General features: G+C 38.5%; 1 protein-coding gene across 16 annotated transcripts in view; it reads right to left on the bottom strand.

Annotated features, from left to right (window-relative positions):
* Positions 1-25,081, bottom strand: part of LOC135581604 (uncharacterized) — a 36,633-nt gene extending 11,552 nt beyond the window's left edge. For 15 of the 16 annotated variants that reach the window (XR_010486112.1, XR_010486113.1, XR_010486118.1 and 12 more), the window contains exons 1-12: positions 24,657-25,081; positions 24,488-24,546; positions 22,671-22,752; positions 19,541-19,608; positions 12,107-12,176; positions 10,346-10,427; positions 9,822-9,886; positions 6,906-7,946; positions 6,728-6,790; positions 6,559-6,605; positions 2,163-2,208; positions 1,975-2,054 (exon numbers count right to left, since the gene is read on the bottom strand). Coding sequence is in view for 10 of the 16 variants with exons in the window: in XM_065104885.1 (XP_064960957.1) it covers positions 1,975-2,054; positions 2,163-2,208; positions 6,559-6,605; positions 6,728-6,790; positions 6,906-7,946; positions 9,822-9,886; positions 10,346-10,427; positions 12,107-12,176; positions 19,541-19,608; positions 22,671-22,752; positions 24,488-24,546; positions 24,657-24,962 (2,009 nt within the window). In the remaining 6 variants the exon portion in view is untranslated. The remainder of the gene's footprint in view (positions 1-1,974; positions 2,055-2,162; positions 2,209-6,558; positions 6,606-6,727; positions 6,791-6,905; positions 7,947-9,821; positions 9,887-10,345; positions 10,428-12,106; positions 12,177-19,540; positions 19,609-22,670; positions 22,753-24,487; positions 24,547-24,656) is intronic. The other variant, XM_065104887.1, reaches the window with a different exon arrangement.
* Positions 25,082-26,964: the final 1,883 nt, after the last annotated feature.

Genomic DNA, 26,964 nt, shown 5'->3' with positions numbered 1-26,964 from the left:
GGTTTTGATCCCACTGCAAACTTTGTCATCGAAGAAGGATAATTGTTTCCAAGTCCTACCTATGGAGTCTCTAGTTTATGAACTATATTGTGGAGGATTTGGTTGGTCACTTTGGCATTAAAGAACATTTTGGTGCGTGAACTCTAATCTAGCTAAACTTGCGTTGTAATGCAATGGGATATGTTAAGCTGCACGGTCTGCCACTTTCTTAAAGGTCACTCTCAGTATACGAGATTGTACACTCCCATTCTGTTCCAACTGCAACCTAGGTTCACCAAAATGAGAGCATTGTGTACCAAGTTACAAAGTTGATCACTTTTATGGCAAACTGATATCATCTATGCTTGATAGATACAACACATTTTCAAGTCATTTTTAGATGACCTTATGACCTAATCTAGAACTAAGTTTCATTTCATCAAATGCACCCCATCCACAAAAAATGGGTTGGCCAAAGTGATTGATGATCAGATGGTAAATTGTTAAGGTGTTTGGCAAGAGTGTCCTAAGTGCAACAGGATCTAATTCACAGCCCGAATATGCCTTTAACAACTCAAAAAAAAGTTCCAAAGCAGTTATTTAAATAGGCACTCGGGCGCTTGCCAAAGCGCTCGGGTGAGGCGAGGCAAGGCCCGAGCACCTCATGTGTGCACCAGGCAGCGTGCTTCAACGAGGCGCCGCCTGGCTGCTCGCCTGAACGCAAGCACTAGGCGCTTCAGGCGAGCACCCGACTCTATTAGGCGAACCGAACTGATTTAAGGCCGGTTCGATTCATAGTTTCTTACCTCAAAACCACGCTTCACGCCTGTACAACCCTGAGGAACCCTAGCGCTCCTTCTGCCTCCGCCACCGATGCTATATATATATATATATATATATATATATACCGCCCGGTAGTGAGCAATCTGTGTACCAATTTGTTAATGGACCGGTACGGGCGATATTATTCAAAATTGAAGACCTTAATTAATAGCAAGGTTTGCAATACCGTACCGTACCGGTATTTCGACCTGAGCTCGGTACCGGTACGGTATGGTATACCGAGCGGTACACCCAGGTCTGCCGAGCACTGTAGCACTGCTACAGTGCTACAGTGCACTCGGACCGGTAACAGCGGCCCGCGTACCGACAATCTGTCGGACCGGTACGTACCGCCCATACCGAGCGGTATGGTTCGGTACGGTGACCCTGATTAATAGTATATTAAACCGTTGTCGCTGCTATCGTTCGTAGTGCTACTGTTAACAATTTTTTCTCCCTCCTCTAACTTTAAGTAATATACTGTTAACAGTATATTTGTAATTTAATATTATATTTCAATTTAAATAATTATATTTTAATTATATTATTTATTTTTTATATTTTAATATTTCAGAGAATATTTTTTTCTCCTCTTCTAACTTAAGTAATATATTGTTAACAATATATTTTTAATTTAATATTATATTTTTATTTAAATAATTATATTTTTTATATTTAATATTTTAGAACGTCTCATTTCGCTTGGGCGAGCGCCTAGTGCCTCGGACGTTTTGGGACCTTGGTGTCTAATACTTTTTAAATCACTGGTCCAAAGGTAAGCTATCATTTTGAATCTCTTAATCCATCCTATTCATCACCTTCTTGATTAAAACCCTTATCTTACTTTGTATTAAAACTCAATGAAATCTCACTATTTCAAAGTTTTTAACAAACAAAACTCATATGCAGAAAAAAGAAAGATCCATCGTTTAGTCATATAAATATATTAATAAGAGCATGAACATATAGTTTGTACCATTAGCACAATAAAATAGGTATGAAATTTGTATAGGCAATGACAATGAATTTTAAAATTACAGATCTAAAGAATCCTAATATATTAATCAGATAGAAAAATGTTGTTAAAGCAAACCTGCATTTTATTATATTTCAGCATTGTACATATATCATGTAAATAAATTGTATTTCTGTTTACAAAGAAAAATGACTTACTCAAAACCAATTGCAAGTTCAGTGAGCATCATTATCCGAGTCCTGACTGAATCATATGCATTTAAGAATCCACTATGAACCTGTCAAAATTTAATTCCAGTTGAACATCATGCTAAATTATATAGAATAACTATTGAACTCAACAAGGTTATTACGGTAAGCATAAAAGAATAAATTTATATCATTACCTGAACTTCTTGTTTAAAATCGCCACTTAGTCTCTCAGGGTTTAGCCTACATGATCAAGAATGGCATAGAAAATCAGGCTACAATATCATGTATGTATTTCTTTCCAACATTGCAATTTAAACAAAATTTGGAGCAATATCAACACAAGAAGCTGAGTAACCCATCCCGAATTGACAAATTTGTTTATACAAGACTCTGGTTAGTGTCTGAAGCATGGATTCAAATATTATCTGTACGGTGCACGCCAATCAGTATTTATCAGTCTGGTCATTTTTTTGCAGGTTATGCCAGGCGACATAGGTCAATTACCACTCTTCATACCAATACCATACCAATTTAGTAGATTACCAAAGTCGGTATCGGACCGAGGTTTGAATCCTTGATCTGAACTTATTATCAATTTAGTCAAATATAAGGCATTTGACTGCTTTAGCCAAATAGTTATATTTAGAATTTAAATTCCAATGTCTATGGTTAGTTCTTGGAACCAAGGAATTAAATTCCACATCTACGGCTCCATATGAGATGGTATTTACTAATTCAACAGTCGATCAAAATGTGGATCAAATGATTTAGCCAAGTTTGATCGAGTATGGATTATACCACTCGGCAATCTCATTGTACCAGGCTTACCGGGAGGTGAATAGCCAAATACAATTCAGTACCAGGCAGTAAGCTCATAGCTGTATTTTTTTTCTTTCGTTTGTTTATTCCCTCTCTCTTGTGCTCTTTCTCATGCACTCTCTCTCTCTCCTCATGCTCTCTCACTCTCCTCCATCATTGCCCTCTCTGTCCTGCCATGTCACTGTTGTGTCTTCATTCGGATAGTCATTTCCTCCTATCAATACACATCCTCCTCATCTTCCTCCATCTCCTCTTAGAAAAGGATATGCCTAGATATTGCATGATGCAAAAAGATGATCAATATTTTCAAAATCTCCTGTAAGGAAGAAGAGAATGGTATCTGTAGTCTGTAGACACTGTACAATATCAACAAACAAGTAACACGATAATTTTAGGTTTAGCTCATACTATGTATGTAAAAGAATCAAACCAGAAATTAGAATAAACTATTAGAATAATTTGTTTACTGTAAATGAACAGATGTATCTCAAAGGTATGATTAGATATTGCATAATGCAAAAAGATGAGTAATATTTTCAAGACCCCCTGTAAGGAAGAAGAGAATGGTATCACTTAGCATAGGAGAAAGTAGAGAATCAGACTGAAGGAGTGAATATTTAGCAGCCGAGGGTGCTGGTTGTTCTTTCAGTTTGGGAAATGGACTTGTCACTTTGGTTCAGGAAACACATATATAATGAAAACACTTTCTTTCTCACCAAATTCCTTATCTCTGAGTCCTGCACAAAATCAATGCGATGACGACCATGATTATGCATCACAGAGTTTTCTATGCATGGTCTTACATAATTACCTAAGATGGTCCTCAATCATAGTTACAATTTAAAAATACTATAACCATACTGCCTGAATGAACCAGTCCCACCGAATACCATAATGCAGGTACCATTTTTATACCTAACACATCGACATTAAAAAAAATTTCTAAATTTATTTTGGAGTCCTACCAGAGTGAAAACATAATGACCACTACATATCAGCCCATCAGGGTTCCAAGATCAGTATTGGACCAGTATCCTAAACCTTGGTCCATAAGCATTGGCTATTTTTTTCCCAAAAGACTAATTTCATTATTTGGAGGCTCTCCATTGACTTTAACTTCTCCATTGCTTCTTGTCTTTTTCCTAACGCTTACTAAATCTTATAGGAGTTCTTCGGTCTTATTAGATATCTATATGCAAATAGCAACGAAAGGAAAAAATTCACCCTGGAAGATTACTGGTCAGAAAAGGCTATAAAAGTGGTGCTCCATTTGTGACTTTCCATCAGAAGATGCTAATCATGTTTTTTTTTCACCATCAGGTAGTTGCATAAGATGAAGGAAATTTTCATTAATACATGATACTTCACAGCTGCTTTCCACCACTGAGGATTTTGTGGGGGTCTTTGGAGAAATCATTTTATTCTGCAGCTCAGGTAAAAGATCAGAGATACTTTTGCTGTTTTAATGTGTTGAATAATTTGAAAGAACAGAAATGAAAATAAAAACGAAAAAACAAGGACCCAAATTCAATTGGAGGTTTTTTTTTGGTGGTGTTGTTCCTATAGAGTGAATGTATCCAGGGTTTGCAAGATTCTCTCTTGTATTTTTACTTATATAAAGAAGTTAGTTGCAATGAAGATGCTATAGAGATGTCAATTTCTTCCTTGTTTGTTTTTTCTCTTTTGTGGCTTTTTCAATTTCTTAGAGAAATGATTTTCGAAAAGCATGCATATCCTTTGCATTAAACTAAAAGGTAGAATCATTGCCTTCAGAAAAGAACAAACCTTCATACCATAATAAGGTTGCTCATGGAGTGGCCAGGGCTCAAGTGATGGAAACAACCTCTCTCCTTACATGGGTAATGTTGCATTCATTTACACTACCCAGATACTGGACTAGGGGAGCTTTACACACTAAGCTACACTCTTTTTATATTGCTTAATGTAGATTGGACATATTTTATGGTTTTCATCAATTAACTATTGGTCTATGAGATATCTCATGTATCTTATGTAGGATAAATGATAAATCTATGCCAAGTATTCTATGTGGCCCTTAGTCAATGGAACATCTATTATATGCTGTTTTTCATGTTAAAAGAAGCATCTAGATCCATGGAATAGATTATTTCTTAGTTCTTTTTCCAGATCAAACATATGCTTCGCTTTATCAATCAAAAGTATCTATATATTTTCAACATATTTTGTCCTTAGATCATACTACAAGGTAGAAGTCTTGTTATTCCATCTATATTCTCAACTTATAGTAATGGTTCTGAACTGTTTATATGGGTAGAAAACTAATTATGAGAAAATAAAATAAAATAAAAACACATAAGAAAAAAAAATGTATTCATAAAATGTTTGATTTCAAAGAATATTGATAGCAGTTCATTTTTAAATTTGAAGATTTCCAATGACCAAAACCAATTTTTTGAAATATATTTATAAGCCTAACTTAACCAAGGATGATGATACCAAGGTTTGAAATATCGTACCGTACCGGCGTTTCGACATTCGCTCGGTACGGTACGATATAGTATATCGAGCAATATACCATTCAGTATACCGCTCGGTATATATATATATATATATTATTTTATTTTATTTTATTTTTTTCCTTCTCCGGGCGACATCGCCTTAATATATATATATATATATACATACCGTCCGGTAACGGGCGATCCGTGTACCGGTCAGCTGACGGACCGGTACATACCGCCAGGTACGAGCGGTATTATTCAAAACTGCATGAATAAATAAGCCATGAATTTCAATCATTTACGGTTGGCTGCATATATTTTTTCCTAACTGCAAACCCTGTTAGTGGCTACATTACTTGCTAAACTCCAGTCCATCCAATGCCTTATTATGGTTTCCTTGAAAGCTTCATAGGAATTTATCTACCTGTTCCTGAAAAACTAACCAAAATTGACTCAATATTCTAAAGCATTGATTGTTTATAGAGATGATAGAAAAAGAAAAATGCACTGAGCAAGGTCTGCCATACCGAATCGTACCGCCCGGTACGGGCGGTACGTACCGGTCCGACAGGCCAACGGTACGCGGACCGCCCGGTACCGGTCCGCACTGTGCTACAGTACTCGGTACACCGTACCGTACCGGTATCGAGCCCAGGTCGAAATACCGGTACGATACGGTATTGCGAACCTTGGCACTGAGCAATTTCACTTATTCCAGTTCAAATCAAGGTTCGCAATTTCATGTACACCAGTCATTGCTCGGATCAGTACAGTACATGGTATCAGTCATAGCCCAGACCAGTATGGTACCCGTCCTACCAAGTTTCAGAAAAAACCTAAAAATACTGAAAAAAATATAAACTACTTGGTACCGCCTGTACTGAACGGTACCGACCTGTTGGGTACCAAACACATCATTCGGTTTACAGTGGTTAGTTAACCGGGAACCTATTGGGCTAGTAAATACTGCCCATACCATCTCATACAGAACAATATTACGAACCTTGGTTCAAATGTCATTTTGGTGACAACTATTTGTTTCTTCTAAAAGAGTCCAAAATCTTATCATGATTGAGACCCAAAGAGAACATGTCTCATAGTATTGGTCCATTGGAGCTCATTAGTTGAACAAGAATCCTATCTAGAATAAAATAAATATTCAATTGTATATAAATATATATAGGGTGATCCAAAGTTGTTTCCATGACTCAAACCTTGATCACTCAAGTCACAAAGGAGCAATCCTGGTATATATACATCAAAAGTGGAAATTTTAATAAGTTCTTACCCAGCTGGAAGTAGCATTAAGTCGGTGCACAAATCCTTCCATTTTGACTGATCATACAACAATTGCACATGTAAGTTCCAGCAAAACTTTACTCAACATTAGAAATCTATTTGCAAGAGAGAACATGCAAAAAATTAAGTGTAAATATCTAATAAACCAAACAACATACTTGCTCAGTACCTCTGAAGGCAACAACTAATCTTCTCCGAACAGAATCACGCCAGATGGCCACCTACAGATCATTGTATATTAGTTTACTCAGTATTCCTAAATTTTGTGAATTTAAGAAAGGAAGACATGTAGATTTTATCATAATTAAAATCACCAATATGCAGTTACAGACTCACCTGTGTATCTGTGGTGGTGTTATCAAGAAAACATATCTTTTCAAAGTCAGATTTGATAAAACTTGTACGGCCCAACGAAGTGGCTAGCATTGTCCAGGCTTCCATTGCACTTTCTGCACTTGAAAACAGTTCCCTCATCTCCTCAGCTTTTTCTGTGTCTAGTTCAAATCCTTCTACGGCAACAGTTCCTGTGTCGTTTGAAGAATATCCTGCAATGTCATCTTCAGTCTTGGAAGTGTCTTCTCTACCGCTGCTCTCAAGCAATGACATTAGATCATTTCTCTGTTGAGAGAGTGTGGCAGTGAGGATCATTAATGCTCCAAATATTGTCTCTGTTTGGCTCAGCACATCCCTTGATACCTTCGTGATGTCCATAAGTGAGTACTTCGACTCATCTATATTAGACAGATGATCACTCTGTCTCTCATTATCACCCTTATCTTCAGGTGTTGCAAGTCCAGATTCAACATACTCTTTTTCTGCAAATCTGAGTGACTGTAAGCTGACCTTATTTAACTTGTCAAATCCATCAAACAGTTTGACCTCAGGAAGTGAAAAGCCAAACTTCTGATGAACAATTTGATTGATACTTTCAGCAAAAGTTCTCCAGAAATACTCATCTGGTGGCCCTGATTTATCATCGTTCTCCAATGTAGAATTTTCTTCCTCACTAGTTTGAACCAAAAGTAACGTGGGCTCTTTCTCAAGGTTTGAGTTAGATATGGAATTATCTGAAGATTCTGAACTGCTCTCTTGCTGCAGAAATGTTGCTGAGCTAGCATTCCTACTTATAGATTTATCAGTGTGTTCTGAGTCATTGTTATCATTGTTGAAAGAGGAAGGTTTCTCAAGATAAGTATATCCAAAAGTTTTTAACTGCCCAAAGGCAGATTGTACAAATTGACTAACATTTGTACCCTCAGACCCAAGGACCAGTTTGAGAGCAGATCCAAAGTTGCTCTTTATAAAAAAATCTGAGAAAAAAGGCATTCTCCACCACAGTTTCTCTTCTTTAATTTCATCATAGCTTCTGTAAATAACCTAATAAATAAAGCAGTCCTTATAAGTTACTAATTGTTCATCCTTTATGGTTAAGCAGAGCAGACAAATGGTAGATCTAGAAAAAAATATCCTTTAAATATTAGAAAACAAGCTTCGTCATTAATAGAAGTCAATTATTTATTTTCTTCACAGAAAAAAGAGGATCCTGATACCAATCATTTTAATCTCAGTGTGATACTGGTTTCAGCAGGTACCTATAATACTAGACAGTACACCGACCTATAAAACCTGGTATCATTGAAAAAATTTAAAAAAACAAATATTATTGGTATCAAGGTATGTGTTTCAATATCAGCACTTGGTGGGACCAGTAAATATTAGTCCGTACCAACTGGTACCATTGAGATATGAAACCTTGCCCCATACATCAATTTATTAGGAGGTTTACTGTTTAGGATACCAATCATTTTAATCTCAGTGTGATACTGGTTTCAGCAGGTACTTATAATACTAGACAGTACACCGACCTATAAAACCTGGTATCATTGAAAAAATTTAAAAAAACAAATATTATTGGTATCAAGGTATGTGTTTCAATATCAGCACTTGGTGGGACCAGTAAATATTAGTCCATACCAACTGGTACTAATATGGGAAATAATGGCGACGTGACGTGTCACGACAAAAGCCCCACGTGGGCGCCACTCTGCCCGATGAGGAGAGCCATAACGCTGATTCGACTCGCGTTAGCGACACCCGCTATCAGGGAATGGCTTCCAACCCCGCACGATTGACCATGGCAGGGCAGGACGACTACCGACCCTCGCCCATACCCTGCAACGTTCCCGTTCTCCACGCAACGTCAGTAACGGTGTCAGACGCCATCAGAGGTGCGACCCTGCCTCACACAGGTGGGTACACCAGGAAACGGTAAGCTTCCCTACAAATACCCTCTCTTTCATTAGAAGAGGGGGGGCGGGGACACACCCCAAAAACACTACTTCTCTCGAAACCCCCTCTACATCTTTCGCTAACTTGATCGTCGGAGGGGTCGGGTCGAGCCTCCGACCCGACCAGTGTGCAGGTGCGAGTCGAGGTTGCCTCTTCCCAGACGCTGCGGCAGAGCTCACTCCCTGACGGGGCATCCAGATCACCGCGGTCGGCCACCCGAAGGACCCGAGGCACGCCACGCAAGATCCCCGCCATTCGGACCCCTGAACTAGCCGCGTCGACCTCGAGGTCACGGCTAAAAAAGTTATTTACCATAACAGGTACCATTGAGATATGAAACCTTGCCCCATACATCAATTTATTAGGAGGTTTACTGTTTAGGATAATCCTTTTTTTGTGCTGATTAGAGATAGATGTCATAGATACCAACATTAAACATATAAGATTTTCCTTAAGAGTTAGTTTGTCTTTGGGATAAGCTAACATGCAAAAACATTTGTATAAACAAAATAGGAACTAGGAACCATACATGTCACTTCAAAGTTCAAAGTAAACAATATTGTGTTTGGAAAATGTTCATTTCAAAGTTAAATGCTTCGCCTATAGCAACAGAGCTACTTTCTGTTATTTCAAGAACAAGATACAAATTGATCAATTCCACAACACAAAAAAAAGACAAGACAAATGATTCAAGAAGACAATCGAGGAAGCTCCCTTAAAAGGCATAAGTTATACAAGTTGAGTGGCATACGTCAGCTCACTGCGGTATATTTTAGTCACCACTGTTGGGTCTTACATATCACAAGAACTTCATATAACCAGTTGATGATTAACATCTAATAAACAGATATAAAAAACATGTTAAGAATTTAAACAAAACAGAACAGATTAGAGTTTTAAAAAATTATCATTTTAAGGATTGATTGGCAGTAACTACTTTTATGCATATAAACCAATTTTTACCTCCAAATATATCTTTCCACCACCACTAATCCCCTCCAGTTCCACCATCACCTCATGCAGGTTGCCTACAACAACAAATTTTATTACACTTCTTTGTCCAAGAAAACAAACACTGGCTGTACACTGAATGGATTGGCTTGCAAATACTAAAAGAACCAACAATTTCTTAACTTCAGCAATCAAATGCATCATTATCACATAGATACAAAATTGTCAGAGGAACCTTCCCGCTTATTTTAAAATTTAGTAGCATAAAACATATATTAAATTTGTATGGTCTACCAATTTTAAGTATTAGCAGCTCACAACTTCATAGCTTGTCAGAACTTACCACAAAACACGAGGTTTCCTGGGTAGACTCAATACAGCAAATAGTAAATCACAACATGGCAATTGATTCTATGCATGTGAATATTCAGATGAGAGTATATAGATGCTTTGATAGTATAACCATAAAAACATACGATGGATTAAAGTTGAGAAACAGTTGTCATGATTGGCCATTTCACATGTAGGACACTCACCATCACAGAAAGTTTCGAGATTAACTCCTGCATTTCCCATGCGTTTGTGTGGAGTAATGAGGTTCGCATCCCAAGCTGCAACCTTCATTTACAAATTAAGTACCATAACAAGAGATAAGGTGAAAAATCAAACCACTTGTAAGGCTAAAGTAGTAAAATGTTAGGTTGAAATTAAACAAGTTTCAAACACCACTTGTCATTGATTGCTTCTATAATTTTTCACTCATACTTTTAGGAAATTTTTGTTCTCCATAAATGTTGATCTGAATATGTTGATTAAGATAGAAGTTAGGCTTAAATGTAATCATCATCAAGTCAGCTTGTGGAACACTGGACAATGATAGATTGATTTGATATTACTCTTGTCTTATTACTTATAGAGAAAAAGTTAGCATAGTTGAGATTAGAATGTTGAGGTGGATGTATGGGAGTTAATAGAAATGAAAAAATAAGAAATGTTTTAATTTAAGAGAAATTAAGTATAGCTCCAATAGAGGATAAATGAGGGAAAATCATCTAAAGTGGTATGAGCATGTTAAGAAATGGCATATGGATACTACAGTTACACAATGCGAGCCAATTAAGAGTAGTGATGTAAGGAGATTAAGGGAAACCAAGAAGACCTTCTAGAAGCAATAAAAAGTGATTTGAAAACACTTGATTTGAAGGGAAACCAAGAAGACCTTCCTAGAAGTAATAAAAAGTGACTCGAAACACTTGATTTGACAGCTCTTGACTTGAATGGACATGTTTCGTTACACAAAACTCAATGGCAATAAAAGATTTATGTAGTTGATCCTAAATAGTTAGGACTCGGGACATTACAGTTTGTTGTTGTTGTATTTCACATGAACTATATTTTAGCAAACATATGCTAAAAGCATATTGTTGTAGCTCAAAAATTGAAAGTCACTTATCAAACCATAAGAACAGGGAAATTGACTGGTTCATCAACAAGCTGTTGTTTGTCACTTTCCTATTTTATGCTGAAAGGGTCTGAAGGTGGTTCAACAAAGCTAAATAGGATTCAAGGAACATGGGAGTAACCTTTGGAAGGGTCCTCTCCAATGCACGATGCAAGCAGGTTAGTAATAGAATGACTTAAGAGACTAAAGATTACAAGACCCAACAATTGCAAAACTCAAATAACGAGGAAAAGCCCCATATTTACAGAAAAAGTTCACCTAGGGATAGCTATGGCAGACCAGGCAAAGCAGAAAGCTTTTTAGGGTCATATCATTTAGGACTGGTAATAGGCTCCTAGAAGTGACTGTATCTGATATGCCCCATATTAGCAGAGTCTAACCGAAGCACAGCCGTTGAAAAAGCGATGGTCAACATCTCATGTCATGATCATAAGTGGGGCAAAAACAAGAGACAAGTCAAGGTCACATGTCCTAGTAGCTTAGTGACTAACCCACATTCCAACCAGCATGCGCATTCAACTTGACAGTATGTGGCCTATTACGTAATGTTAGACCCCATTAGAGAACATGAACAATAATGTAGTGACCCATATAGACCACCACTTTAATAGTGTAATATAGTTAGTGAAATTGAAAATACATTTCTGAAGTTCAAGATGTTTTTCCACCACATACAAAACAAGTTTAGAAGTGATAAGGATAAATTAGGTCGATGATATACTAATTTTAATGGCACAAAAACTAGATATACTAGGTAAATATTGATAGCAATGACTAGCAAATGCTAGTTGCCAGCATGGCATCCTGCAATTTCATGCTTGTCATTCAACTGTACCTGCAAAGTTTTAGCTGGTGTCTTCTTGATGTTCAAAGTGAAATCCTCATTCCAAGTTGGCTCTGTTGACCTACAGTTAAAAAAGCATCAAAGAAATTTATAATAACAAAATATCCAAGTACATGAAATCAAAGAGATCCCAGAATTAACTATCCAATCTCAGCCAAGGTTTTTAATTTCGAATGATCTCGCTCGTACCGGACAGTACCGTCGATTGGGGCTATTTCCACTCCATTACCACCCGAAATCGGTCGGTGACGGTTGATTTCGACCACTGCCGCCAGCTACCGGGCGGTATTAGCTGAGGGAGAAGAAGTGGGAGAAGAAGAGGGTGCACCTGGAGATCCGACGCCGCTCTCCCTCGACAATCCCGATCCATCGCCGCCCTCCCTCGCCGAACACTGCATATGAGATGTCACCTCCTCCTCGTCTGAGGTGACGAGGCTTCAGCGTCATCAGCGACTTTCTCCTAATCCGCGCGAGGAGAAGAAGCCTCGGCGTGGGGAGAAAAAACCTCAGCAACGTCGTCGAGGCTTCGGGGGGAGAAGAAACTTCCCGCAAAGAAACCTCGGCGACATCGCTGAGGCTTCGAGGTTTTCTTCTCCCCACGCTATCATGGACAAAATTCTAAACAAAATGTTTGATGTAATGCTTATGTACGTCCGTGTCTTTTGGTTTATTTATTCTTTGCACAGCATGTAGAGGGACGGTCGAAGGCTTAACAGCCCCATTTTAGTTGGGTTTGGTGGTCGTTTTAGGCTTGTAAATAAAGGTTGTGTCATGTGGACATTTGTGAGAGATACTCGGTCTGTAGTGGACCATTTTAACCCTTTGTTGTGCAACCGTTCAGAGCTTATAAAGTTTGTTTGTAATTTGCATTGGCTATGAAGTGTTTGCTTGTGGATCCCGAGTGAGGCGCTTTCTCTAACACGTTTTCTCTTTTGTAGGTCCTAAGGGACCATGGGAGGTTTTGGGAAGGTTGATCTTTGCGGACGAACACGCAAGGGTGCCGCACGACTTAGGCAAAACCAGCTAAGTCCATGACAAATGGTATTAGAGCGGGACAAGCACTCATAGAAACACTTGGCATGCAAACGTGGGGGACCTAGCGGAGCTGCGTTGAGGGCAATCAGCACGCCAGGGTCTGCTGCTGTACCGAACTGTATCGCCCGGTACGGGCGGTACGTACCAATCCGACAGGTTGTCGGTACGCGGACCGCCTATTACCGGTTTGAGTGCACTGTAGCACTGTAGCAGTGCTACAGTACTCGGCACACCTGGGTGTACCGCTCGGTATACCGTACCGTACCGGTACCGAGCCCAGGTCGAAATACTGGTACGGTACGGTATTGCGAACCTTGCAGCACGCGCAACCGTTTGGGGGAAAACGAGCATGGAGATGTAGGGAAAATGAGTCGCTCAGAGGAGCGGACATCTGAGATTGGCGTTCAGAGGAATGGCCAACCCTTCGCGCAAGAGGCACCACGAGGACAAGCAAGTTGGGAAGAATGCGTATTGCACAAAGGTTGGGATGGTTGAGTTCGAGCTACAGCTCGATGTTGACAACCATACTTGATAATGCTCAAGGCAAGCAAAGCACTTGGTAAAGGATGAGACAATGCAAGGTGGAATGGGTTGTTCAGCGACCGAAAGAGTGGTGCAAAGCTCACAGAGGTGAAGGGAATTGCTAACTCGAAGAATTCGGTACTCATACAAGGGCTTGTATGCGGACAATGGAATGTTCGTGGCCATCCTAAGGTGATCAAAACTCAACGCCATGGAGCATTGAAACTTTCTCTTCGGTATGGGAAGGATACGTCCGTAGGAGGCTGAAGTGTGCAGTGAGTTCAGCATGTTGCTAGGCCTTGAGTGGTGCAGCGGGGGCTGTATTGACGTGGAGTCGTGATCTAACAAGTGCGTTTGCAGGGGGCAGAACAATGCACAGTTTGTTCAGCAAGTCGGAGTAATCCAAGGGGATAGTGGTCTCTGAAACTTTCAGAAGGAAACGAAGAGAGATGTTGTTCCAACGGGATAAATATCTAGGAGGGATAAGTCTCGGCTCTCTAAAGGGAGAATGTTGTGCAACGGACCGCACATGATGAGGAGGAGTACTTCAAAAACAATAACTCCACAAAGGTCAATGGACCGAGCGAGCGACGAGGAGTCGTCGCATGATCTCGCATAAGAGAATGCATTGGTGGATGCATTACGAGATCAAGTGGGGAAGCAACCCAAGGCAACACAAATGTAAGCACACTTGGAGTCGATATGTAGATCGGACTCAATATAGGGCTGACCCATGGAATGGTGGGCGCGAGGGCCACCATCAACTCAATGCAAACTGAGGAGCGGAGCAACTTGGGTGTAACTTGGTGAAGTACCCAAGCCGCATGAAGGGAGTTAGCATAGAAGATGGAACATGGAGCGGAGGCATAGAGCTTTCCTTGGACAGAGGTCAAGGACATGAACTCTTGCAGAGGCAAGAGCGGGACCATGTCGTTCCATGGGTCCTTCATTCTAATGGAACGGACTCATCTTGCATAGTGCCAAAGACGAAGGGAGCTTCTGGACGTATGCACCTTATCTCGGAGAAGCATTTGGTGGAGGAACCAAGGAAACTCAACTTGCAAAGGCAAAGTTGGGTTCAGAAGGCCTTGGCACGGGGCAAGAGGACGCGGAGGCAGGTACTCTTGAAAAATATGCCATAGTGCTGTCATTCAAGTTGTCATGAAGAGCTACTAGGTGGCAGACTGTCCTAGAGCTGTGTTTCGTCTGAGTGTGACCCGAGAGAGGGTGGATGAAGGTCGATTGTCAAAGAAGCGAACAAAATCGAAGGTAGAAGAGGCCCTGCGATGTGTTAGCAGAGGCCACACATGGAGGGATCACAATCCAAGTTCATCCCACAAGGATCAGAATGCAATGGAGATGTCACTAGGAGGCGACATGGTGCAGCAAATCGTGGTGGAACAGTTCGTGGCAATGCAATACACACGAATCTAGTCCTGTGAGGGACTATATCATACGAAAGTATGATCGGGAGCTACTGGGAGCTCCACTTCGGCGAACAACACGACGGCAAGAAGGGCTATGGATTCAAGGAGTGAAAGTCATGGTACCGCAAAGGCGGGTCTTCCGTGTGTGCATCGAATTTTACATCGGATGAAAGCCTTGGTCATCAGCATAGGGGGGTTGTATACCACCGAGGGAAAGTTCAAATGCAAGTACCAGTGCGTCTCATTGGAGGGACTTGATAATGCAGAGGTATAATCGAAGCAGTTGGAGAGTTGGACTGCTCTAGAGCCTATATTCGCTTAAGGGAGCCTGGTAAGTCAGAGGACAACGTCGAGTAAGCGAACGTTGCTACCAAGGAAGCTAAGGAGAATAGAATCGGTGCAAACCCTACAACACGATGACAGAGGCCATGCATGAGAGTTGCAATCTGTCTTTCCGTCGACCAAGGGGAACTGCTTAGAGAACACAGAGGTGTTGAAGCAGGGGGTCGAAAGGGGCGAGGAAGCAACGACGAGTCCAAAGGGACTTAGCTACCCAAAACAAAGCATCAGTTAGAATGGAGGTGGACTCGAAGGAGTGCCACAGAGACATATCTACCGATCGTGAAGAAAAGGGATGTAGATGCGAAGCGATGGATAGTAAGGCCATGGGCATGGCAACGCCATGGTACCGAGAGGCGGGACTTTCGTGAAGTCATCGATCCCTTGCTCTCATGGAGGGAGAGCGATTGGTCATGAAAGGGGTCGAGGAGGTGGAGTATGCAAAGGCAAACTCCAAGTACCGAGACAAGGCTGAAGGGCAGAGGCCAAAGAACTTCGTAAGACCGGTGTCAACGGGCTTCTCATCAAGATAGCCGAAAGTGAAGGACTTTGGGTCGTGCAAGAGTGCACGACCAAGGAACGAAGTAGGCAGTACGTAGTATTGTACCTTTGCTACCCAGTGGAGTAGGCAGCAGGGTTGATGGAGAAGACAGTACAATCTCATAGGCGATCAAAACTATTAGAGACTTACTCCAAGTTGGAGTGAAAACTTCCTGCATTCCAGAAGTTCAATGGCATTGAGAAGGTGAATCACAGTAGCTAACTCAACACAAGGAGTGCAAATACTTCAAGTGCTTCAGAAGTGTGAGCAAAGAGCAGGCGAAGGCCAGTAACCAGCTCGATGCATGGAGTACAACCATCGAGGAGGTGGGCGAAGTTAAGTAACCATTGCCTTCTCAACTCTTAGGAGAATGGGCGAAACCGAGTACTACAATTCTCTTATATATCCAGCAGAGGAGCTCTGCATAGGTTCAAAGACCCTTCGAAGATAATGAAAGACAATAGTTGTCAAATCCTCACCAATGGTGATCAGTGCTAGTGAGAGTAGATTATCCGCTTCATTTCCCAACAGAATGCCAATCGAAAGCGGAAGTGATGCGAATCTACTTGGAAATAACAACTAAGTAAAAGAAGAGTCGATTGACAAATTTTGTGGAGGAAGGACCCAAAACTTCAAAAGTTTGTGAGGCGATGCTCGTTAAAACTCCAACAAGCATCCACCCAGTTCAAGCAACATGAGGCATTTGAGAAACTGATGTATAGTAAGGATGGTCTTTTCCTTCATCTGACGGATCCGCAGGACCCAACAAGGATCAACACAACTGAGCCAACCCCACACTAAAGTTAGAGTCATTGGCGAGTTGAAGTAGCATGACGGATCAAAAGTTCGACTACTCAACAACAGCAACGAAGAGCAGTTGGGAGCCAAGAGACGCATTGCAGCTGGAGCAGAAGATTGAAGACTCAGCGAAGGCGAGGAGATACAGCATCAGCAAAGGCTTCGACGAGGACGTCGAAGGAATAAGTGGGGGAGAATGTCACGGACAAAATTCTAAACAGGATGTTTGATGTAATGCTTATGTATATCCGTGTCCTTTGGTTTGTTCATGCTTTGCATAGCATGTAGAGGGACGGTCGAAAGATTAACAACCCTATTTTAGTTGGGTTTGGTGGTCGTTTTAGGCTTGTAAATAAATGTTATGTCATGAGGATACTTATGAGAGATACTCGGTCTGTAGTGGACCATTCTGACCCTTTGTTATGCAACCGTTTAGAGCTTGTAAAGTCCGTTTGTAATTTGCATTAGCTATGAAGTGTTTTATGAAATGTTTGCTTATGGATCCCGAGTGAGGCGCTTTCTCTAACCCGTTTTCTCTTTTGTAGGTCCTAAGGGACCATGGGAGGTTTCGGGAAGGCTGACATTTGCGGACGGACACGCAAGGGTACCGCACGACTTAGGCAAAACCAGCTAAGTCTGTGACAACGTGGGGAGAAGAAATGACGCGACGTCGCCTCGACAACGTCGCCCCTTTTTTTTTTTTTTTTAACTTCTAATATATATATATATATATATATATATATATATATATATATATATATATATATATATATATATATATATATATACACACACACACATACTGAGCGGTACGCTAGAGCGTACCGCTCGATATACTTATATCGTACCATATCGAGCTGTACTCGAAACTCCGGTATGATACGAAATTGCAAACCTTGGTCTCAGTTACATTCCTGCTAACCAAATGGTATATGAGTGATGAAATGATCATCCTCCGTAATGGGGCTTCACTCTAGTCTTCGATCCCAGAATTAACTATCCAGTCTCAGTTATATTCTTGCTAACCAAATTGTAGATGAGTGACAAAATGATCATCCTCCATAATGGGGCTTCACTCTAGTGAGAATAATGGACTACCAAAGAGCTTGGAGTTTGATAGTCATTTTCGAACTAAACCAGTAGGCAAAGCATATAGACTTAACATTTTATTTCATCCAAATAATGACTCAAAACTTAAGGAGTTATCAGTTATTCAGCCACATATTAAAAACTTGGCTGATCAAAATAGCTACCGACTTGATGAAGTAGCTCAAGTTTAGTCCATTCATTGTCATGGAACTTCAATATGTACAAACCAATATTGACTCTTGTCATAATCTATGAAGCATGGACATGAGAATAGAAGATGACAATAAAGATTTGCTGATTCAATAAATTTTCATGTATGTCACAACGATTTTCGATAAATTTACATTCTTTCTTGTGAGGAGACAAGATTTTCTTTCCTAAGAGAGCAATGTATTGAGGTTCACTATCTCTTCATGTACAATAAACATCCTAATTGTTAGTATATGCAACTTACGAGAAGCATCATATGTATTCACAAAAATGCCTAGCATGAACAAACATTGCAAAAACGATGGAAGATGATAGCTACAACAATAGGAAATGCAATAGTAATAATGTATCCACTCTATTTCACTATAATAATCACAAGATTCTCTTTTCACTTTCCTCTATTTAAGTTTTCCACTTCTCCTTCAATTACATTCGTCGATCCTCTCTTCATTTTCTTCTTTTGAGGTTCTCAATTAGTTGATGGTAGGCATTTGCATCATAATAAGATTCTCCTTCATAACATGGGTGATCAAGGTTCAAATCATGGAAATACCTACAATAATGCTCTACGAATCGAATATTGACTAAAAATTGGGCACATAGCTAGCTTTTTTTAGGTTGTTAGTCAGCTAGAATTGGTCAAAATCAGTCAACTACAGATTATTTCAAATCACTTTCTAACAAATTTCTTATTATAATATCAGAACCAGCCACTAGCATGAACTATGACAGAATTTGTTCACTAACAAGACATTTGCAAATCCAAACTAGGGAAATAGACAAGCGAATCCTGAATTTGGTTCAGCAAGTGAATCCTACGGAAGCTTGGCTTAGATAAAATCTTTGAATGTCTATCTAAAAATGAACATAGCATGAAATGAAGATTGAGCCTAGCTTGATTACCTCCTAAAAAGGAATATCAGAGAGTAAGCAACTTAATTCAACACAGTTCAACTCTATTGAAGTCCTAGTTCAAATAAATCAATCATAATTGTTCTCCTTTTTCCCTCATATGTGACACCCTAGATTGCCCAACCAGCAGCAAAAAGTACAATGATATCAACAAAGATTGGCCATTTCACAATCACAACCATCGGCATTCTTCCAGAATTTAAGGATCATAAATATGTCAATGTACGTTGAATCCTTACTGTTAAACACTAAAAACTTCAATCTCTGCCTCCTATATGCTTTTTCGATTAGAACTGACCATAAAACCCAAAAAGGATGACATGATTGAAATATGGAGCATTATACTAAGGGACTATACTGCGATAATAATATGGTGTGTATATTCTTTTTAATATTTAAACAAGGTAACAAAAAATTGTACAAAAGAATGACTTCAAGCCACAATGACATGCCACTAGTGAGGGAAAGCCATAAGTTGGTAAATAACAAGCTTTAAGTAGCCTCATGTGGAATTGAACTGGTAAGTTTCACATGGAGAAAGTGAGGACTTACGCCCATTTGACCTTGCTTTTTGCGACCTGACCTTCTACTTGCAAGACCACATAAGGATCACTTGTTCCCTGAAAGTTGATAAGGGCTCCTAAGAAATAATTGAAGCAACCCAAATGCTAAAAAGAACAGTGGACATGCATAACTGTTTTTCAGCTTTTATTTTGCAGAATCAGAAGACAATATCCATTAAACATTCAAATCCTTCATGTCTGTAGATGGGTAACTTAGGAGATGGGAGAGAGCAGTAGCTTTGGGTACATACATGGCACACCACTCTACAAATGATTTGTGTGGCCAAAGCTTAAATGTGACACAAAAATATAAAGATCAAGTCATATGATCCATGAAGATATAAACATGATAAACTTACTGCCACAAGTTCATAAATGATGTTACCTATCTCTGGTTCATCTATCTACATTCATGGAGAGCACCAGATTTGTGATAAAAGATTAAAAAATAAAAACACATGCAAAATTTGTCTCACTTCTGCATTATGCTTAAAGTAATCTCTAACATTTGCACATTTGCACAATTTGCCAGAGTAATATAGTACTAATTATATTAGTTTAAACTTTAAACTTTAAACAAACCAAACTGTTCCAGCAACCCCACATGTCTAATCAGCAAACATATCACCATAATTGTAAGAGGTATAAACACAAGAAATAGATGTTAGAGATGTATATGCAAAATATGATAATTTGCTTTTGTTTGTATAATAGAAAATAGAGCCCGTAATCTATGTTTTGCTTTGTAGTAGTCAAAGTTCCTCAAGACCCCTTTTCTGAAATATCACTATTCGATGGACTGTCCACATACTGAAAAAAAGATACCTATTAAACCATTAAGTAGGTACTGAAGATTAATCACCTGGGAACGAAGAGACAAATTTTGGACCCAGGTCAAGCACATCTCAAAGAAAAATGATAAATCCAATAAAAAATTTTAAGAAGTTACAATTCCAGCCAAAACATTTGGGGTCAGTATGCCAAATCATTTATTTAATAGTATTTCATGCCCTTTGAACTTGTTAATAGTTTCTTTGTCAAGCTTCCTACTTAGAAGTTCAAAGTATTACAATAAGAAGTAATTATTGTCCCCACAAAGCAAAATTTCCCCATTAATGTCCCCCTCCCTTGTTTAGATACTGTCCTATGGGCACATTTTTTCTAACAAGGGAAAGAGAGAGGCCTTACAGTATCAAATTTCAACAAGGAAAGGTTTGAACCAAATCCCCATGACATAAAAAGAAAAATACACACACATACAACCAAACACACAGAAAGAGTAAGCTTGGACATGAAATGCAGTATATACGTACTTTTGTCTTTCCAGATGATATCGGCTCACTGGCCTGAGCCGATCCAACAAAATCAACCAAACTAGTCAGGCATGCTTATTGCCTATTTTATGTTTTATAACAAACTTGGATCTCCTCCAGCTCAAATTTTCAATCGGAACCACCATATTTAGTGGAGACAAGAGGGATGATGAGAGATCAGCCTCCAACGGCAACACACCATTGGAAACTGGGAAGTCTCCTTGCAAACAAAATAGTGGTTGAAGACTTCTACCATTAACAAAAAGGAGTCCTGTCTGTTTTACAGTTTCCATAGGGATTCACTTTCTTCAAAGGCTTCGATTTCTGACAGTCCTTTCTCCAGCAGTGTGGCTTCCCCCAGTAGGTACAGAAAAGCATGTTGCTTATTCATTACTGGTTTTTAGCATCCTGAGTTTGTCCTCCATCTTATTAAGTAGTTATTTTTGTTGTTATAACTTATAAGCCAATTATACTTTTTTTTTCCTTTTCCTTAAATGGCATTTCCCTTCCTAGATTAAACTATTTTATGTTCAAATGAGAGTTGAGATAAATGTATATATGTGAACATTTGGGTTGCCTATTATCATCAGATACTAGTGTAATCCATAAAGCACAATAGAAATATTTTTAAATAAAAGACAGCCAACCTACCCAAAAGTATGCCACCCCTAAACTTTGTTTTCGGGGACACCTAATACTCCAACAAGATGAATAAGTTACTTGCTAATCCACCTCTTTTCCTTCCTTTTTCTTCTCTTCTCCTGAAGAAGAGATGTCCATGCTTTACTTCAAAATCACAATGAAATGAAGCAGATAGGCTATTGTTCATTTTTTGTTTCAGAAAACAGAGAAAAGAAAAACTAAAATTTTCTAGATATTAACAAGAATATTATATAAATTACCAAAAACTTGGTGATTGCAAGACTTACCACCTCATGACATTTATGAAAATATCTCACACAATCATAGGCTACATAAATGACTTATTAAGAACATAATTTTTTTAACATACCTAAGCCTAACATAATGTACATCTCTCGTGTACATAGCTATTAAGCATGGACACTTCTAAAATGTTTGTAATGTACGTGTTGGGTACTAACAAATAATGACCAACGTGTCAAGTACTTCAAGATTTAGTAGGACATATTTATAACCTACATTTACCTACAATATATAAGACATATTATCTACATAGTGCTTAAATATTCAGTGCTATAAATGCATTTGGAATTTTGGCTTACTAGTATGTGAAAAATCTCCTTAACATTTTGTGCATAAGTGCAAACACATACAATGATCCTAGAATATCTAAATTGTACATAATATTTTTAATATATAAAACTATAGCATATTGGTCATATCATGTCTTACTTTTCAAAATTTTGTAGTGCCTATGCTGTGTGCTGTCTGTGCTTATGATCCTCCGTGTCTTATAGCTTCTTAGACAATTTGATTCACCAACTTATCCCAGCCATAAAGCAAACATAATCGTTCTAATTCTGCACATGTTAAATTCACAACCATTACTATTATCATCGCCTACCAGCTTTTGTTCAAGCATTTTTAATGCTGATTAAATGATTTGTTACAATATCCATGTTTTCACAATGGGATACATAGCATATACTGTTTTGTAGATTAGATAAATGTTATACATGGGATAAAGGAGAAACGAAAACTTGTATATGGGAAGCAACCTGGTCACTAGATTTTATTCATGCAGCAAAAGTGATCAAAATAAATAAATCTCAAAGTTTTTTTTCTTTTTTCAGGAGTGAACATAGAGGCAACGACACGACATACCCATGGGTCCAATGCAGGAAAATCTACACCTTTCTTTAACTTAATACGAAGTTGCCCATCATATACCTCACGAAGAAATTGCCTGCCAAAATATAAGGACTATATTGGAACTCCATTTCACAGATGATATATGATATACAGACCCAAAATTCACTGATGTCATTTCAGGCACCATATCCTTTTACCCTAACAAAGTTAAACACAGCAAGTTTTTTTATTGTGAACATTTCTTACTGAATGTAAATTTGCTTGTGGTTTTGGAGTTATAAGAGATCAGACAACCATAGATTTTTCCAGCTAACATATGGAATGAGACTTTGCAATAACTTTATCATTAGCATAATGACAACTTCAGTTTGTGGCCTTTGTCATATTCAATATGCATGAAAATAGCTTAAAATGTTGTTTCTTAGGAAATTTATCCATCTAAAGCCACTCCAGTGGCACATTTTGTAGATGTATCAGCAAATAATCTATCTACATACCTAAAAAAGGTGAATTTTGTCCAAATAAATTAAATGTCTATTCTGGCCACTATTGAGAAAAGAACATTCAAAGGTTATATTAGACTATTAATGCAACTTCTCCACTGACAACAAATACAATCTGCAACTTCCTGTGTGCAAGGAGCAGCTTGGAATGCAGTAATTAGTCAAAGATAAGAATTTCAAGAAGAATTCCATGTGGTTTACAGCTATAATATTAAAAAAATTGTAAAAGGCAAATCACTAGAACATGGCATGATTGTATGTACTATAAGCTCCACTATATCAATCAGCACTAATAAAATATATATATATATATACTAATAAGATACTAATGCAGCATATTGTCAATTTTGCCCTAGCATTTAAACAAAAGAATGAGTGTACTGTGTGGTTTATATGGTGCTTATAGACTAGGGCCACATGAGAACCTTATCATTTCTTAGAAGAAGAAGATGCTTAAGCCATGAAACCAGCTTATCTTCTTGCAAGGTAAGAAGGTAAACTATACTGTTAAGATATTCTATGAAACAGATTAACTTCCTAGTAGCGAAATTTCTAGGTATGAGACACATGAGAAATATACTCCTTTTGCCTTCCTTTTAGGCTTGTTAGTAATCACAAGAAGAGAAAGAGGGTGGTGGACAAAGATGCTTGTGCAACTTATTTTACAAATGATTTTTTAAGAGGTTGCAAAAGTGCAAAAAATGATGATGATAATTATGACTTTAGAAAAAGAAAACAAATGTAAAATTGGCATCTCATATGGAGGTTTTGAGCCACCTATCTAGAAGACTTGTAAGAACCAAATTATACTTGTAAAAACATGTCTCAAAAGAGAGATCTTAATTGGCATATCACTTTAATACCAAGTTCAGCGCACAAAGTCCTAAATCATAAAGAGCACATTAGAGAAGCTAGTAAACCAAGAAAAATTAGCAGGTGATTCATATGACAACTAGAGTATAGCTTTGCACAGATAATAATCCGTTGTATAACAAGTCAGTGAGAAGAAGTGACCTTCTTCATTTAATTCAAGAAAGATGTTATGATAGAGCTTAGCATTCAAACAGAATAATAAACAGGGTAAGCACCATCTAAATGCAAGTGCTGATCTCCCGAAAAAATTCAGTTATTCTCGTACCACATTCCTGGACTACTCTCATGTAAGTTGCCTTGAAGAGGCAATCGGAATATAGAATAATTACTAAATGAGAAAACAATCTTTGTAAACCAATTCAATGATGACCAAGATTTCAATACATGAGACCGACGCAAATAAACCAATAAATATTCACAACAGCATGCGCATCAAAAAGGAGGAGGACGTACTCGGAAAGGAACACCGTCTGACAATCTGCAGCATCGATCTCACGCCATCCAACGTCTTTCTATTCAAAAGAAACGAACCAACAAAATTGCCCGAAAGAAAATAAAACAATCAGAGAGCAAGAAAAAATTAACAACTTTCTTGGGAGAGAAAAAACACCCATGAACGGACCGGAGGGCTCGTATACGCCTCGAAGGCAAATCCAGCAAGAACGACGGCGAGATTGAGATCGAAGGGAGGCCGTTCCACTTCCTCGATCGAGTTCCCGCCGTGTTGCGCACTGGAACAACGGGTGGCCGCGTGACCGCCGCTTGGTGTACGGATTGACCTCAGGAACCTCGCTTTCTTGCGAAAGGCCACAGCGCCGGGAGGCGGACGGGGTTTGTTGAGGCGAGGGACTCTTGGAGAAGGCAAAGAGAAGAGCTGTTGGAAGGGGAACGAACGGAGAGGGATCTTGGGGCTCTTCAAAGAGGTCATTGGCGAGACGCTGGGAAGGTGTAGGAGCTCACAACGAGCAAGGTACAAAGGCTCCTTCTTCGGTTATCCTTTCTTGCACCCTCCTGTCAAGGGGAAACGGGTAGGAAAGATAACGAGAAGGAGAAGGCGTCCTCTAGAAAGCTTAAATAAATAATATTTTTACTTATGTATATATTTATTTATTGAACACATACCCAACGGTCACCAGTTATCACATGGAAATTTTTATTTATTTATATACATACATATATTTATGAAATGATTATATATTATTTCTATAATTAATTATGATTAATATCTAATTTTTTTATATTTTAAAAAATAATGTTATATGAAATATTTAATCTCAAGATCAGTATTATTATATTAAAAATATAAATATACTTTTATTATTTTTAAAAGTATTAATTTTATATAATAATTCGATCAAATGCGGCATTCAGAATGCTATGCACGAATCTCATGTTCATCTACACGATTAAAAGATACACTAAATGCTTGCACAAAATGGTACATTATCACTACTACATCAACCAGAAATCACACATCTGCGAGCAGCAAATTCTCTTCTTTAACCGCAAAAGATGAATCTTTGCTTCGTAGAACACCAGCCGCTTTCTAGAGCTGCTATGTGGTCGCAGCACCAGCAGAAACTGGAAGCCAACAAGACCGGCCACCGGTCGTTGCGCTGGCGCCGGCTGGGTGAAGCAGAGCACGGCGGTAAAAGTCTCTTTTGTTCTCACTCGACCCGCCCCAAGGCCTTCTAACTCGGGTTTCAGATTCTTGTGCCTGCTGCCACTGGTACAGAGCACCGTAGCTCGACGAGGTCAGGAAGCCATTACTTGAATCCATGGTGGGCTTTAATAACCCTGAGCTTATCTCAGCATTAAAACCTTAACTCTTTTAACTTAAAACTTGTGGCGACTAAGCAGAAAAATGGGGGCAACAATGGCTATCGGTGTGACAGAAAAAAAAAAAAAAAAATCACAGCAGCAATAATTGAGGGCAGAGGAAGAAGAGTAAGGAAAAAAACGAGAGTAACTTATCACGGTGATGTCATCTTTGTATCTCATTTATTCTTTTATGATTGTTAAACAGTTTTCTAGGTAAAAAACTTTGAGTTTTATACGTTTATTACTTTTATAGTGGATTTACTTCTTTAGTTTGTCCTATGATTTTTTTCATTTGCGTTGGAGGGATTTTTCACGTAAATCTTAGTGTTTATGTGATTATAATTTTTATTTACTTTTTTCGCTGCGTGTTATAATCCGTTTGTATACAAAATTTTATTGCATTAGTTCAATCTCAAAGTCCAACATTGGTCGATGAAATCCACGGAATTAGGCTCCCATAGGGAAGCCCAAGGATTACCGTGATACTATTGCTCCGTATAAATTCTTGAGACTCTACACTACCACCACCCAAGTATATCATCGTAATATATCTACGAGGCTTGGCTCCAAATGATCGTTCTTTTATGACTATCTATAACTCCACGAACGATTATTCTGTTACCAAACGTCTCCGTCCATATTGCTCATCGAGCTAGTCGTTGATGTGGTTGAATTGATCTCCGAAATAGCTCTTGTTCTCAGAAGAGCTAGAGTTGAGATTGGGTGAACAAGTGCGACGAACGATAAACAAGTCGGAATGGAAAAAAGAAAGGAGAGAGGAAATAAGTAAAGATGAAAAGTTTATATAAAATTAATAATAAAAAAATAAAATTATATTTTTATCTTTTCTTTTCCTGTTGTAACAACACGTGCTATTTTATCGATAAAATTAACAAAGTAAGAAAAATTATAATTAAATATTTTACTTTTATAAATATAAAATTCTCAATACTATTTTTAAAAATATAAATATCAAAATTCTAATCATAATTAACCACAAAAAGATAATATATAATTACCCCTATATTTATTGAACACATAGCCATCGATCCACTAGTTTGCATGGGAACTTAGCTCTGATATCCAATCTATCGTTCACTAAAAATATA

Source organism: Musa acuminata, chromosome BXJ2-4 (genome assembly GCF_036884655.1).
Source record: "Musa acuminata AAA Group cultivar baxijiao chromosome BXJ2-4, Cavendish_Baxijiao_AAA, whole genome shotgun sequence".
Taxonomy (NCBI): Eukaryota; Viridiplantae; Streptophyta; class Magnoliopsida; order Zingiberales; family Musaceae; genus Musa; species Musa acuminata.
Note: the sequence above shows the minus strand (reverse complement) of the source record. Positions and strands in the feature narration are given on the sequence as shown.